At 47.4% G+C, this 16,272-nt stretch overlaps 1 protein-coding gene across 1 annotated transcript in view; it reads left to right on the forward strand.

The window, feature by feature from the left end:
* Positions 1–1,157: 1,157 nt before the first annotated feature.
* Positions 1,158–16,272, forward strand: part of efnb3b (ephrin-B3b) — a 96,346-nt gene continuing 81,231 nt past the window's right edge. The window contains exon 1 of the mRNA XM_080486884.1: positions 1,158–2,539. Within this exon, the coding sequence (XP_080343010.1) occupies positions 2,391–2,539 (149 nt within the window). The 5' untranslated portion in view covers positions 1,158–2,390. The remainder of the gene's footprint in view (positions 2,540–16,272) is intronic.

A 16,272-nucleotide genomic window follows, 5' to 3' on the forward strand; every position in this document is an offset into this window, starting at 1 on the left:
GCAGCCACAGCTTTGAGGGTCCCTCAGAAGTGAATCAGCGGCTGGGGCCTCAGTATTAACAGTTAGTGTGTATGCTTGTGTGTGTGTGTGTGTGTGTGTGTGTGTGTGTGTGTGTGTGTGTGTGTGTGTGTGTGTGTGTGTGTGTGTGTGTGTGTGTGTGTGTGTGTGTGTGTGGCCCCTCAGCTGGGCCTGTCATCCAGCTCGTCCTGCAACTCATCAGGTGAAGCTCCCCAGTTTGAAGTGCGGGTTACTGGATGCTGGGACTCTTCCTCCACTCTGTCAGCAGTGTGGAGAGAGAGAGAGAGGGAGGACCACATCCTCCCACAGTGGCTGAGGGGAATTGGTTTTGTTTAGACTGGGCCGCAGATGTATGAGGTGAGGGCAGTCCAGTGATCAGACGGATAATCCAGATATTTTCTGGAGGAGGTACTTTTTTGTCGTTTTGCGATGGTTTTCGTTCTTTTTTCTTGACATATATCCACAACGCGTGCTGCTTTAGTTGCTTCATCCTTTAAAAGTGCCATAACTTCACTTTAATACACCCATAAGGAGCAATAGTGGGAGTTCCTCCAGGTATATTTCTTTTATAATAAACATTTACCACTCCCTTTCGGGGAGAGGATTTTTTTATTTATTTATTTTTCCTGTGACATTTGCATAATATCCTTCTGAAATTGCATGTGGATTTTTTTTTATTTTTTTTTACTTCTCACCAGCACAATGCACCTCCAGTGCCACATGTGATGCGCGTTAAATGCGTTGAGGGCGCTCTTGCTCTTCTGTCACGGTGGTGAGCTGCTCGCAGGGCGCAGGTTGGTGCGTGTTTGGAGAGGTGGTGGTGGTGACGGCTAGAAAAGAGGGTGGGGAGGAGGGGGTGGGGGGGGGACTTCTTCTTCAGAAAGGAGGCAGAATAAAGCGCCAGGGAGTCCAAAGGTCCGAGTCCGGAGGCCTCCTGAAACTCATCGAAGGAGGAGGAGAGAGGAGGTTCTGAAAGGAGAAGGGGGGGTTCGATACCGCCCCTACCCACAATTTAAAAAAAAAAAAAAAAAAAAAAAAAAAGCCTGGAAGAATTGCGCTCCGTCAGTGCGCCCTGCCTGCCAGTCGGAGGATGGGGATTTTTTTCTCCATTCATCCACGTCCCCTTTTCCCTCCTCCTCCTCTCAAACAAGCCAGTCGGTCTGTCAATGCGCTGCGAGCATTAGGGCAAGTCAAAGCAGTGGGATTCTGAGGCACAGAGAGACGGATGAGATAAGGAACGGAGCGCTTTTTTTTTTCCCCCCCTTCTTCCTCCGGCCGAGAAGCGAACGCGTCCTGCTTCTCCAAATGACGCGCGGCACCAGATAGACGTCCACGATGCTCACTGCGCGCATCTTCTGATTTTCCATCACTTCGCAAGTTTCACGTTCGGCCTCTGCGAGACATTTGTGAGAGTGGAGATGCTTTTCTAGCGCTTTGGTTTTTGTTTCTCGCAGTTCTCCTTGTGTGGACTGGTTCTTGGATTTATCATCGTTTTGGATTTTTTTTCTCGGGGTTTTGTTGGAAAACATCTTTTCCCCCACCAAACCATTTTGAAGGATTTGCGGATTTATTACAAGCCCGTTCATTCAACCTGTGTCTTTTTTTGTTTTATTTTATATTTCCCTTCCCAAAGAGCGGATTGTAACATTGACTGAGCCCTCCGAGCATCAACATGTCTTTATGAGGATGGAGCTGTGGACACGAGTGACATCTTTTCCATTTTAAATGATTTACCTGCGCAGTTTTTCGCCTGCTATCGACTGCGTTCCTCTTATAGACTGACATTATTTCGTCCCCCGTCCACCCTGTCATGTTGGTAGGTGGATTTCCGTGCGAGAAAACAGGGTAATGGGAGAGAAATCACACAGAGTCGGCTCAGAGAACAAGGGAACATTGTTCGGAAAAAGACAATTAGGGCGCACAGAAAGGCAACAGAAATAGCTCTTGGGTAACGAGAATTTCTCACATTTATTTTTTTGGGGGGGGGATTCTGTGGAGTTTATATTTGAGCCCGAGGAGCGCCGTTTTTCTTTTCTTCTGTGGAAAACTAACGAGAAATTAACGGGAAAGTCATGGGATTGGCTCTGAAATAGTACGGCCGCGCGACGCACAGAAAAGCCCGTTTTTGGAGACGCGGACGCACGGATTGAACAACTTTCTCCCGCACGTTTCGGTGTGGTTCCTGTCGCTGCCATCCGCTCCCATTTTGGATCCATGAGGTTGTGTACGGCGGGGTTTTCACTTCACACTTTGACTGTCTGATACCGTTTGTAGCCTGGCTCGGCTGTAAGTCGCGCACAATCCATTGTTTTGAGAGTCTCCGTGCGCCGGCGCTGAAGACGCACACCTGATATCGGCCGTTTTCGGTTTAAATGGGGCTGCACAGGCTGAGTGTCGGGGTTGAAATGGCGTGTCGACGAGGTGGGAATGGATTGTGGATCCTGCTGGTATTCTTACTGGATTTACTGGGGACGACGGCCAGCAATATGGAGCCCATCTACTGGAATTCCCTGAACGAAAGGTAGGAGCAGCTCTCACTTGCCAAGACCTCAAATTATTATGGAGTAATTGCTGGTTTGGAACTGATGGTTTTTGCAGTTGGGGGGTGATTTTGGAAGTGTGACTTGGATACAGGCAACATTTAATAGATGCATGCACTGTTGAGTAAGTAATACAACACAAAAGTTGAATAAAGGCAGAATTGCACTATAGGGCAGGGCCTCTCCCTCTCTCTCCCTCCCTCATACACACAATCCCGCTGAGTATTTCAGATTTTTATATTAAGCTTTCCATTTAGCCACTCGTCCCCAAAAGCCATCATTCCTTCGTTATTGTTTGCAGCTCAATCTAAACAGTGTAATCTGATGAATGTATACACTTTGAGCTGAACGAGGCTGCTCTGGTTAACAGCTGCTCTGAATTTGTCACACTGGTATTGATTATTGGAGATAATCCAGCTGCAGTTTTCTTCTTGCTGGCAAAAGTCTCTGTAAGTAAGTAACAGCCCCCACACCAACACCACCACCACCACCACCACCACTCAAAAAAAGATGGGAACCCTTGTGTGGGATAATAAAGCCTTGTATGATGCTCTAATTGCTGTTGCTGGATGACCTTGATTAAAGTCCAGGGGGCCCCTCAGGCCTCTCAAACATGCCCCCCCCCCCCCCACCCCTCCTTTTTGGTCTGCCCACTAGGCCATGCTCATTTGCATTTACTTTTTCTTTTCCTGTGGAGAAGGTGTCAGGCATTAGCTGAGGAAATGCCATTTTAAACACCTCTCCGACACCACTTTTCTCACACCTCTGCCAATTTCCCCTTGTCTGAATAGACCTGGTGGTTGGAGGAGGAGGAGGAGGAGGAATGAGTCTAACAAGGCAGCTTGTATGGAGGTGAAGGAGGAGGGGGGAGATTTGGAGACAACAGGACTCATTCCTGCGAAACCTTGCAGCATTTCTGGCGACAAATTGGAACAATGATGCATTTTGGGCTGCATAAGTACCACAAACTCCCAACGAGAAACTCCTGTGGGTTCATTTTGCATCATTTTTATCAGTGGAAAAAAAATGTTGAGACTCACTTGTGGCAATCTGTCCCCTGCTCACGCCCATGCCAGGAGCTCCCCCCCCCCTCCCTGACTCTAACAGGTTTTTAATGCGTCCATGTGCCAGAGGCTACAGCCGCCTGCCCGTTTTCTCCACCTCTCTCCCGCAGATGTGACTGTGCGTGGGCCCCTGCTGTGGAGCCAGGCATGAAGCCCTTAATGAGGGCTTTTTGTCAGCAGTGGGTGGATTCACCCAACAGGGGAGTGGGGCTGGACACGGGAGGGTAGTTACCACTGTGAAGCCCTCGGCCGGGGCTTTTGAGGCCTTACAGGTGATTCCACGCCATTGTCTCCTAATGGACTTTAGTGTTAGGTGGGTGTCGGGGCTTAGTGAATGGAGGGCTTGGCTGGCAATTAGAGGGGTGGTGGCTTCGACGCTGGCTTCTGCAGTCATTTCCACAGATTTACTCACTCATATATTCAAAATACAAAGCCCATTGTATACTATGAAGCTTATTCTCAAAGCTTACTATTCATACTTAATCAGCTTAGTCATTCTCCAGTTTATTTTCTTGGCCCCCCTCTCACATACTTTCACGGGCTTGTTTCTCTTCGCTCTCTACATGACAAGAGCTGCACTTTAGCATTCGACGCCTCGGGGCAGAAATAGGTTTTGGCCCAGGGCTGAAATATGTTAAGAGCCGCAGCGCTTGTCCAAATAGCACCGCATCTTCCAAGGCCGGGCTTCTGGAGCCCACACACATCTGGTTTGTACTTCAGAAATGAGGCGAAAAGGAAAGCAGAAGCAGTAGTCTGTATCAATCAGGTGCCGGGGCGCAAGTACGGTTCACGTGTTGTCTGTGTAGGAAATGGACTGGCACGTTGTTAACCCCTCGACCTCTGCTGGATGCGCTGCTTTGAAGTTTCAGACCGTCCACCTGCAGCTCCGCTCGCTCCCTCCCTCCCTCCCTCCCTCCCTCTCCGCCAGTTTTCGTTTCCGCCTGTGTGAGCATTGTCCCGGCTCTTCTCCTCCTCCTCCCTCTCTTTTGCTCTCTCTCGCTTTCGTTCTTCCGTGCTTCTTTTTCTTCCCCCGTGGCTGTCGCTGTGTCCCTTATTTTCCTCTTGTCACTTTCCGTCTGTCTGTATCAACCCCCCCCCCCCCCCCCCCACCCCCCCACCCCACCCACACACACACACACACCCCACCACCCCACCCCTCAGCGCGGTGACCAGACGGAGCAAATTGGAAACATGTGTCACATGCAGCCACTAATTAAGGCGCTGCTGACGCGTCCATAAAGTGTGTTGGGAATGACGGAGGAGGAGGAGGAGGAGAAGGCGTCCTCGGGTGTAATGACACCAGATTCCAGGTTATTGTCGAGGAGACATTGGAAACGAAGTGATTGGAATGACTGATGGCTTCCACAAAGGATGGTGTAAAAGTAGTCACAACAATAATCACAACTGACAATGGATGAAACACGTGGCCTAAGACCTAAAGACAAAATCTGTTGTCTTTAGGTTTTAAGAAATGTCAGTACTTACATCAGCAGCGTATTTCAAAAACCTTTTGAAGGGGCAACAAAGACGAGAAAAGCAATAGAAAGCTCTCGCAACTAAAAGCCAATAAGATGTGAAGATTAACAACCTTCATAGTGGAGAAACTGGATTTTATCATGCCACAGGACATAATTTGACTCTAAAAACAGTCCAACCAGGGAAAAGGCTTTAAATATCTGAATCGGTCAGCTGTGATCTTCAGGTCCTTGAGTGGCATTGCTCGAAAAATAGCGACTCACTGAAAGGTAAGAAAACCCGAGTATGTCAACACAATTCATCACTTCGTGCACAAATATACGTTTAAAACTCGAATTTATGCAAAGCAGAATTCCGATATCAACATGATGCAAAGAAGACATGATCCTTTCTGGATCTGGTTTACATTTTGCATGTCTGAAAACATCCAAAACATCCAAAACGCTTCCTTTGGAGGGTCGACTCAGAATAAATAACTGCACACAGAATCAAATCTCTCAGAATGTTGCTCGACAAATGAAGCTTTCATTACCTTAACAACTTTATCCAGCAAGAATGGAAAACATTTTGATTTTACAGTTTCCACATCGAAATGTAGTTTGTTTCTTTAATTAAAACAAAACCAAAAAATACGATGCAAAAGATGAACTCACTTGAAAACCGTCGTTGACTTCAAATTCCAAATTGAATGTAGGTTATTTACATTTCACACAACCTGCCTCACTTCCCGGACTGAAGGTCGCAAGTTACAGGATCAAAAGTGTCCGAGGTCATCAAGTGCAACATCCACCCTTTTTATCGACTGCCCCATCAGTTGAAATTACTACAGGCTGACAGGAGGAAGGGAGACAGAAGTGTTCGGGGAGGAGTATAAACAGAGACAGGTGCCGGGAGGTGAAAGAGAAACAGAGAGAGCGGAGCGGGGGTAGGGAGTAGAGACAGTCCTAACCCTAAGTAAATCAATACCAGTTAAGTCTCAAGTGCCAATACAGGTTCTGCTTGAAGAAGAGGGAACTGAACCAGAACGATCACCTTGGGAAGATCCTCCTCCTCCTCTTCCTCCTCTTCCTCCTCTACCCCCCGAGACATACATTACCCTTATCTCAGCATCTCCTATTATTGGCCTTACACGGTCGCCCTAATGAAAGATCGAATCTCGCATTACTACCCGGGACTTTAGGTGGAGGATGGAGGATGGAGTGGTGTGAATGCGGAAGGTGGGTGCGGGTGACCCGCTGCGCGGCGGGTCACGTTGGCGGACGCACACGTATTTTCACCCGGCTAATGAATTCAGCCAGCGAGAATGTTGGCGGCGGTCACTCTTCTGATCGCAGCATATGGAGTTTTGTAGCTCTTGGCCCTTTTCTCCGAGTTTGATTTCAGCGTCTGTTCTTAAAGCCAAAAAAATCTTGTGTTCGCCCCTCCTTTTTCTCTCACAGACCTCCTCCTTCTTTCTCTTTTCTCTCTCTCTCTCTCTCTTTTTTCTTACTTTAGTAAATGTCTGTAGATTATTGTAAACGGCTGCCGAGGGTGGGCGTCTCCTCGCTCGGCGCTCGCGGTGACTTGTAATACAACTATTCCCCCTAAGATCCACATTAAATTTTAATCCCCCCCTTCCCGTTTCTCAATAATTCATTAATCGCCTGCTAATTGGCGCTGGATAAAAGACTAGCTAACTAGGCTAAGTGTTTCAAGTACAAAAAAAAAAAAAAAGGGGAGTGTGGGGGGGGGGGGGGGTAGTAAGAAAATGGGTAGAATCACTAGAAATCTTCTCGACGAGGGCATCCGCAGAGCGAGCGTGTGCCTTGGAATGAGTGTTAGTAGGTCAAACAGGGTGTCTGGCCGAAGAAACGGCGGCATTCCTGCACCTGTTTACTGATTGTTTGCATGATCTCCACACCCATTGTTATCCGTGTGAAACCCACCCGTTCTGTCAGTCCCCCCCCCCACCCCTTCCCCACACACACACACACATGAATAATGCATGTGCTCAAAGACACCCAAATATTCTCGGTGAGTCTTACGCGCTACGTAAATGATGAGAAAGTATCTACTGCGTGCAAAAGCAAGGAAAGTAGGAGAGGAAAATGAACCATGTTGCTGGAGCTGCCTGTTAACCCCCCCACCCTCCCCACCCCCCCCTCCCTTTTTTCTTCGGTGAAAAAGAGAAGTGTGTGTAACTTTACGAGCTGAGAGCAACAGGAGCTGTGAAAGGAGGGTTTTCAGCTGATGTGGCAGAATGGAAAGGCCAGGGGAACGAGTGAAAGAGCAGGGAGCCGGTCCAGACCGGAGGGTTTGCAATCTTTCCTCCTCTTTTCTTTACCTTCTCTTTTCTTCTCCGGGGGGGCTCGCAGGCAGGTTAGATGGACACACACACACACACACACACACACACACACACACACACACACACACACACACACACACACACACACACACACACACAGGTATGCAGCCTGACCGTGGAAAATGCAGACATGCGGAGAGACGGATCTATTGCGGCCGCTCGTGTTCTGAAGACGCCTGCACACGCACCACATGTGCAATTTAGTCCCCCGGGGGGGGGGGGGGTGTCGACGTTGACCCCCTCCCCTCCCACCTCTGTCCGACACATGTCAGAAGAGTGTGTGGTCCTAATGTATCTCCCCGTTGTTGCATGAGCATTAAACGCACGCTGCTACCGTGAGGTAGTAAACACATATGGGAGGGCTGATGTGCACACACACACACACACACACACACACACACACACACACACACACACACACACACACACACACACACACACACACACACGGAGTCAGAAACAAACAGGAGAGATGAGGAAATTGGCAGGCGTTACGGAGCGTTGTTGCACTCGGATTTCATTCATTATTTTACCACTCGATTATAAGTTTATTTGGCAGGGCCAGTGCACATTCATCAACATCATAACGGCCATAAAGGGCTGTTGTAAATATGCTGGGGTTAGCTAAAGAACTCATTTACTCCCGCGGTCCCCGGGGCTTTAGAAGTGACTTTGGGGTTTTGGTAATTGTTAAAAGTGCTGATGATGAGGATGAAGGAGATTAAAAGCGTGTAGCTGGCTGAGCTAGTTTAAATGTTGGAACACATGCAGAAACAAGCTGCTTGTTTTTTTTTTTTTTTTTCCCTTTTCTTCTTCTTCTGAAACATGTGTATGCACAAAAAAAAAAAAAAAAGACTGCACACGAGCTTCACCGCTCGCAGTGGTAACAGTAATCCAGGCTACAGGTCTGAAGGGGTCACATGTGTGTGGCGAGCATCACTGGGCAGATTGCCCCGGGTGGCTGAACCCAGAGCCCCTTAGCAAGGCCAGCCAACACACACACACACACACACACACACACACACACACACACACACACACACACACACACACACACACACACACACACACACACACACACACACACACACACACACACACACACACACACACACACTCAGGCCTCTCATTAGCTTGCTTCACAGCACACCCTGCCTAAGCAGGATCATCCAACCCTCCTGGCAGCGTTTGGACTGGGCCAGGTCAATCCTCCTCCCTCCCGGGTGACACGGAGGAGCAGACTGGTGGATCGGGGAAGACAGTATAGGCCAAAGGGGTGTGTAATGTAAGGGCAGCCTCAGTCATGCTGCTCATCTATCCTCCCTTTTCAGTTTCTTAGCGCCGCTTGCAGCCGCTCCTTCCTCGCTCTGTATCACTCCTCCTCCTCCACCCCCCTCCCTCTTTCACTCCTCAGTTTGAAGACTCTGCTGCTGCTTCGCACATCCTCACAACATTGGGTTGGGCTCATATTGCCGCAGCTATGGCTTCGGCATCATTCCAGATAAACAGGATAGCAGCAGGAGGGAGTCGACACTATTGTTATTTTGTGTGTTTGGATTCTGGTTGGTGACAGAGGATGTGCTGGCATGTGTGTGGCTGTGCTATGAATACTAAACTGTGTGTTGAGATCTCTGGGCTCTAAGTGATTCTGTGCGTGGCATGTGAAAATCCAAATCAGGGCTTCTTTGTTGTTGTTTTATTAGGCCTTCCGATTCAGGAGGCTCTTATTTGCGAGTTTCCAACGTTGAAAAGTTGTGTCTCCTCGCGACAATTCAACCGAAACTTTGGGGGGAATCCATGTAACAAGAAACATTTCAAATCTAATAAAGTCTTTCGGGACGCTAACCAGCGTTTAATTTGGAACAAATTTACACAGCCGTAACATTCGATTGAATAATGAAATGTTATTACTCGAGTAGGTTGTTTTACCAGTGCTCTAATTCTATTGGTCAATCTTGTGGAATTTGGCAGACCAATGGCGTGGCTTCATTGTTTGTCATAATCAAATGACTTGGCCTTTTGTCTTACCAGTGCAGCACGACTTAATAACTTGTCACTGGGCTGATCTGTGGTGGAGTTTCATTACTTCAACAAGCCGCTTTAGACGGAACAATGGCGCTTCGTAATCATCGGTCACACACATCATCGGCGGATCAATGATACAGTGATATAAGTCGGCCGTGCAGCGTTTCCCTCACAAGTTGTTCAGATAAACTGTGCTGTAAAACTCGGCTGCCCAATGGTGTCATTTCAAATTTCACAATCGGGGAAAGTCTCGTCGTCCACACGTTTGTGTTCCTAAGGATGTCCTTGCTTCTATTATTAAGCTGATATGTGTTTCTGCTCCTTCGTGGGCTGATTTGAACGAGTTTATTAAGAAATTCAATCTAGTTTTGCCCTGAAATGAACGAACAACTGTGCTGTTTGTAGTATTTGCTTCATGTTTTCACACCTCAAGCTGTATCAAGGTGCAGTCCTCGCTTGCGTCGCTCCACACACGGTGATGCAGCACTTGTGAAAATGCAAAACAAAAGACAAATGTTTGTTGTCCTCTTATCACCGAGTCACCTCGTGGAGAGCCCTGGATTCATTCCAGGTTCAGCCTTTACATCCCGTCACTTTCACCAACGCGGAAACTCCATCACTCTCCTCGCGGCGTCCGCCGGCGGACGTCGACGCGCCGCTCTGATTGGACGCAGGCCCAAAATGGTTTTGTAACTGAATGTTAAAGAGGGGAGCGAGAGTGCCTCGACACAACGGAGACAAATGAGCGAGTTCGCCGGCGGACAGCTGTGCCTTGTCACCGCTGAAGTTTTTGGCAAACATCTTCGACCGATATGAGCCGGGAGGGCAAGAATAGAAAGAGTGGGTGTTGTCAGGGTGAGATGAGGCAGAGATAGAGGAGATAGGAGGGGGACGGGCCGAGAGTGTGGAGGGGAAGGGCGGGGGATGAAAGACATGGAGCGAAAGGTAAATGAAGAGAGAGATGGATGGTGTTGGGAGCCTGCCTGGGTTTGACAGTGGTACAGGCTGATGTGACGTGGCCCAGACAGGCACAGTGACTGATGATCTCGGGGTCACCACCATGACTAGCTGCTTCCTGCTCTGCTACAACCGAGCCTGCCCCTCATTCCTCATTACTGACACGTCCCATAATATTTATTCCTGCGGAGTCCGGCGTGAAACCTGGTAAGCTTTAAAGGAATTCATCGACTTTTTGGGCAGAATGAGCTCTTTGATCAACTTCGCATGGAGCGATTAAGAGACTGGCAGCTGTTTCCCCCCCCTCTCTGTGTTCGCCACAGTTCATAGGCTCCGACGAGAAGCTGCAAAACACACACACACACACACACGCTGCACTGACATTTCACACACAGTGTGTACGACTCGCGGAGGCAGAAATGATGCCAAACGCCTCATAGGAGAACAATGTGTTGATGGACTTAATTTGCCAAAAGCCAAATCAATTCCTCTTTAAAAAAGAAAGCTACTCTTCCACCGTATAATCAATATTTGAAGTTCAGTTCTCTCGGAGATGAAGTGCCGTAATTTACATTTATTGGTGAGGCCACTTTGTCTCCGCTTGCACCTCCTACTTGATCTTCAGCTTCTGATTTTCTGCATTTTATATTGGAAGGGTCCCGGCATCTGAGGTGCCATGTGTAGGCGAAAACAGATGATATTACAGCGAGCACCAGAGACAAAAAAAATAAAAAATAAATAAATATTCCGAGTGTTTCGTAAGATCTGTTATTCTTATTCAAGAGTCAGTTTGCATCCTGGCCCACTGATGCTGCAGTCAAATGGTGTCTCTGCTCCGTCTTTGATTGACTTCCTCCTGCGCGGTTGTTGGCGAGACTCGGAGCCCTCTCGCTCTTTGATTATGCGAAACACACTCAAGAACCTGACGTTCGCCTTTCACTGTACTCCATTGTAGCTGAGGTGGAACGCAATCTCTCTCCTTCCTGTCGGAGGACAGTAAAAAAAATAAAATAAAAATACACCATCAAATGTTTAAAATGGACCTGGAATTCTGAGGCGCACAGCCCATTGCTGCTTTTTCTTTTTTTTTCTTTCTGTGAGTGATAAAGTGGTTACAGGTGGAGCTTTCCTCTAAATATCTTATTTCACGTTTGTATTTTTGGCATAAAAAAAAGCTGTTATCCAGAGATTTGCTGAAACACACAGAGTCACAAAAGTAAGCACACATGAATCACTCTGCCTGGAAGGAGCCTGGTAACAAAGCGGAACAGCTGCTCGACTACAAAACGATACGTGGCGTTTGCTCGTGTGTGTGTGTGTGTGTGTGTGTGTGTGTGTGTGTGTGTGTGTGTGTGTGTGTGTGTGTGTGTGTGTGTGTGTGTGTGTGTGTGTGTGTGTGTGTGTGTGTGTGTGTGTGTGTGTGTGTGTGTGTGTGTGTGTGTGTGTGTGTGTGTGTGTGTGGTTGAAGGTGTGTGAGGGGGACCTGTTACTCCAAAGCACCTTAGCTTTCCCAGATAATCTTCACTCATTTACTTACAATGGGTCAGAGATGATCCTCGTGCTAAGAGGCTTTTATTTTTTTTATTTTTTTTGCCTTTCTTGGGGAACCCCTGTCCTGGTCTGCCCCGCCGCAGCAACAACCCCGCTGCCCCAGACCTGGCTCGCTCATAAACCAACACTTTTATTACCCCATATACGCACAGGCCCACTTCTCTACCTCAGATCTTTTGCAAACCTCTCCGTGCTCCACTCCCGCCACCTTGATTATTTTTCCAGGCTTCACGCTTTCTTCTCCTCCAATGCTCGCGCGCGTGTGTGTGTGTGTGCGCACATATGCATAGTTCTAATTAGGAGTTAAAAGACCGTACAGTGAGCGTAGTCCATCTGGCTTTGGCATTAGCCCATCGTTGTTAGTGTCTATGGGGAAACTGACCTTGGCTCGCTGTGCGGAGGGGAAAAAAACAAAAAAAACATGCTCCATTTCCACGGTTCTGCATTAAATATAATTTAAGTGGAACTGACAGAAAAAAAAATGCACAATTATCGTGCAAAATAAAGGGAAAAAGATTGCCTCGTTTTTCAGATGCACATTTGTATTTTTTTCCTATGAGGCGATCCCAGCTGCTTCGCTGTGTATTAAGTTTTTTTTTTTTTGACTCAGATTTGAAATTTTACTATTCGAACTTTGATTTTAATGTCGGCATTTCGATCCAAATGTTTCTCTCACTTTTCCACCTGAAGACAGTTTAGTCATTACTAATTCAACAAAACACAGAGATTTCAAGATGGACACACGACGAATACCGACAAGGAAGTTGAAAGTACTCCATTTCTCCATTACTTTTCTCAGCATCCAGTCATGTAAGGTATCAGTCGAGTAAAATCCAAATAGAGAACAACTGGGGAAAAAAGGTGACGCGCTTTCACTTTACTGACCTTTTTTAAGGTTATTTATTAATAAAGGTGAGCAGAAGGTCATATAATGATGTGGACGTCCAACTTTTCATCCCCAACAGCCTCTGTTTGCTAAAGTTTCTTTGACATCAGTTGAGTGGCTCCATTGTTCTCTTGGGCTGGGAAAAAAAAATAAATAAAAAGATGCAAACCGCAGAGTTTATGAACCCCTTTCAGACCTGCGATGGATAAACTCAGAAATGCATGGTTGTCAAACTGAAACAAGGCCGCTTCTCCCGGCTCCATGAAACGCAGACATCTTGCCGATAAAAGTATTTCAACCTGAAGCGATGATTTAAAGCTGTGCAGGAACTAGCTGACTGCCTCCAAATGGTTATTCTTTCTATTCTTTTTTCTCTTGGCATATGGAGTACTCGGCGGTGCTTTGTTGCCCCGGACAAGTAACTCTAACAAGATCCATCTTGTATAGAAAGAGCGGTGAAGTGGATTGTTGTTGCCCCCTTCCACATCCCATCATCTGATACCCCGGCTCTGGCCCATAATACACCATTCTGTGTGTGCGTGTGTGTGTGTGTGTGTGTGTGTGGGTGTGCACGCTCTCCAGACTGCCCTGTCGTTCTCTTTTGCCTTTTGTCCTCATGTCTTGTGGTTAACACACACACCAGCATTCATATGTGCACTGGTACACACAGATCCAGGCACGCATGCACACAGTGGTGAGTTTGTACACACAGACACACACACGCGCACACACACACGCACGCGCATAATCATGCATGCACAGATGAAAAATGTTATTGCTCCCAGTGCTGGAAAAAATCCAAGTGTAGGGTTTGAGTTTCTTCAGAGGTACCCCCTCCTTCCAGTCAGTAGCATATCCCTGGATCCCGTCTACCACTCCATCTCTCTCGCTCTCTCTCCCTCTCTCCCTCTCCTCTTCCTCCTCCCTCCGCTCCCCCGTGAACAAAAGAGCTCCCCTCCTGGAGCTTCCACTGAAAGCCCTCACACACACTCGTCTCTCCGGCTTCACGCTCTCTCCCACACGCACTCTCAGAACGCTCCGTCGTCTCCACACACACACACACACACACACACACACACACACACACACACACACACACACACACACACACACACACACACACACACACACACACACACACACACACACACACACACACACACACACACACACACACACACACACACACACACACTTCTTTAACGCTAATCCACTCCTCATTTCTTTTGTCTTTCCCTTTACTCTCTCTCTCTCTCTCTCATCGCCTGGCTCGCCACCAGTGTAAGTTTCCTTCGCTGCATACCCGGGCCCGTTATCGTGTTACGGCTGGTTGGCAGACAGTAAAATTTATTCCCTCGCTCTCTCCATCCCTCTATCACTCCTTTCTTAAATTGCTGTCATTTCTTCCACCTCTGTCCCTCCTTAACAGCTCCTTTGGCCTCGCCTCGTCTTTGTGGGTGGGTTTTTGATCTGTTGTCTCCTGTTTCTCCTCACTCGCTCATCACTTGTCCGGCGGTAAATAGGTCCTCTGTAGTGGAGACGGAATGAATAATCATGATTGCCTATCACTGCGGTGTCAAAGTAATTTGGTGAGAGGCTGTGAACCGGAGTGCACACGCACACACACACTCGCAGATGTTACCACTCCCTCAAAATCTCTGCAAATCAAGATCCCGCTCCCTCATTAGCTCCCTCGTTTTGTCACCTCCATCCAAAAGAAGAAAAAAAATCCTTCACCTTCTTAACCAGTCCTGCTCTCGGTTGGAGTGCAGCTGTATTGCAGGTCCCCAGCCACAGGAGGGGGGGGGGGGGAGTAAAAAAAACAGATGGAGCTCCCTCCTTTCTTCTTTTCTTTCATCCTTCCATTCTTACGCTCCCTCCTTCCCCACAAAGAAAATCAAGCCCGAAGAATGCCGGTGCGAGCGGGGGTAGATGGGACAAAAGCCCTGCTTTTGCACAGTCCCTCTCTCTCTCTCTCTCTCTCTCTCTCTCTCTCTCGTGGTCTTTCAGTTGATGGATGAGTGGCACCACTGTGCCCTCCTGTACCGCCAGGGAACGCGCAACCCGGAGAAAACAAGTTTTTTCGGACATGATCATCACGCCTTGTCTCAAAACGTGTCCAATCGTGGAGTGACAGAGGACATTAAACACTGTCACCTTTAACAAGTTGTTGCAACCCGAAGTCCTTGAAATCCGAAGTTCCCACTTAAGGCACGTGGGCTCCAATCCGGCCCGCCAAACCAGCAAGCAAAGGGTTAACGCAACAATATTGATATATTTTCGAAAACAAATTCCTTATGAGGAGCAGACACAACACAACTCTGAGGTATCAGAGTCGTGAAAGCCTCGTTCCTTAAAGCCACGCTGTCCGGATGAGTTTGTAAAAAAAACTCATGAATGCAACAGTTTTACGAGACGTTTTCTTGACACTTCAACGGTATTTTACACCAGAAGGTTTCATTAGAATTGTATTTAAGTTGAGATTGTAGTCATTTTTGACAATCATTGTTTGGTTTTGTGGAAATGGAAAGGTTTTCGTCACGTATGCGCTGCACCACAACAAAGAAAAAAAATGAAAATTGAAAGGTTATTTTGTTCAATATTTTACTGGTCTGGGCCACTCCAGATGAAATTGGGTCCCTGAACCACTTTTGCATTGGTGGTTTCTTTTTGCAAGGATGAAAAACTAAACCACTTGCAGAAATAATTCAGTGGAATCTTTTTTTTTTTTTTTTTAAATCATCAGGTTCAAATGTACCCACTTCTTTTCTCCTGATGGTTTTGTACATTTTTGCATGCTTTGGCCAAAAGAATACAGAGGGGTTCACTAACTGGTTGCATTGAATGTAGATACAGAGAAAATTGACTGTATGGTGAAATATAAAAAGAAAAAAAACATTTCCCAAGTGATGGCCTGACTTTGGCACATGACTGTATGTATGAGGATCACCTTCAGGCTGTGTGGTCTCACATTTTGAAGAGTGTGTGTGTGTGTGTGTGTGTGTGTGTGTGTGTGTGTGTGTGTGTGTGTGTGTGTGTGTGTGTGTGTGTGTGTGTGTGTGTGTGTGTGTGTGTGTGTGTGTGTGTGTGTGTGTGTGTGTGTGTGTGTGTGTGTGTGTGCTCGGCGGCTAACACTCGCAGCTGCTGTGTTGTTTGTGTTTGCTTCCATATTTTGTGTGTTCCAGAAAAGCCACTGGTCCCAGTTAGTCCGAGCCCATCTGGAGCCTCAGTCCTGGGTGGCCGTTATGTGCGTGCACGTGCGCACTTGTGTGTGTGTGTGTGTGTGTGTGTGTGTGCTCAGCTGACGCACACACGTATCTGATTCCTCCGGGTCCCTGACGCAGCGGCCAAACAATACCACTATCATGCACAAGTGCTGTAATTTGAGTATATTTTTAAATGTTATCT

This window comes from Lipophrys pholis (assembly GCF_963383615.2).
Source record: "Lipophrys pholis genome assembly, chromosome: 18".
Taxonomy (NCBI): domain Eukaryota; kingdom Metazoa; phylum Chordata; class Actinopteri; order Blenniiformes; family Blenniidae; genus Lipophrys; species Lipophrys pholis.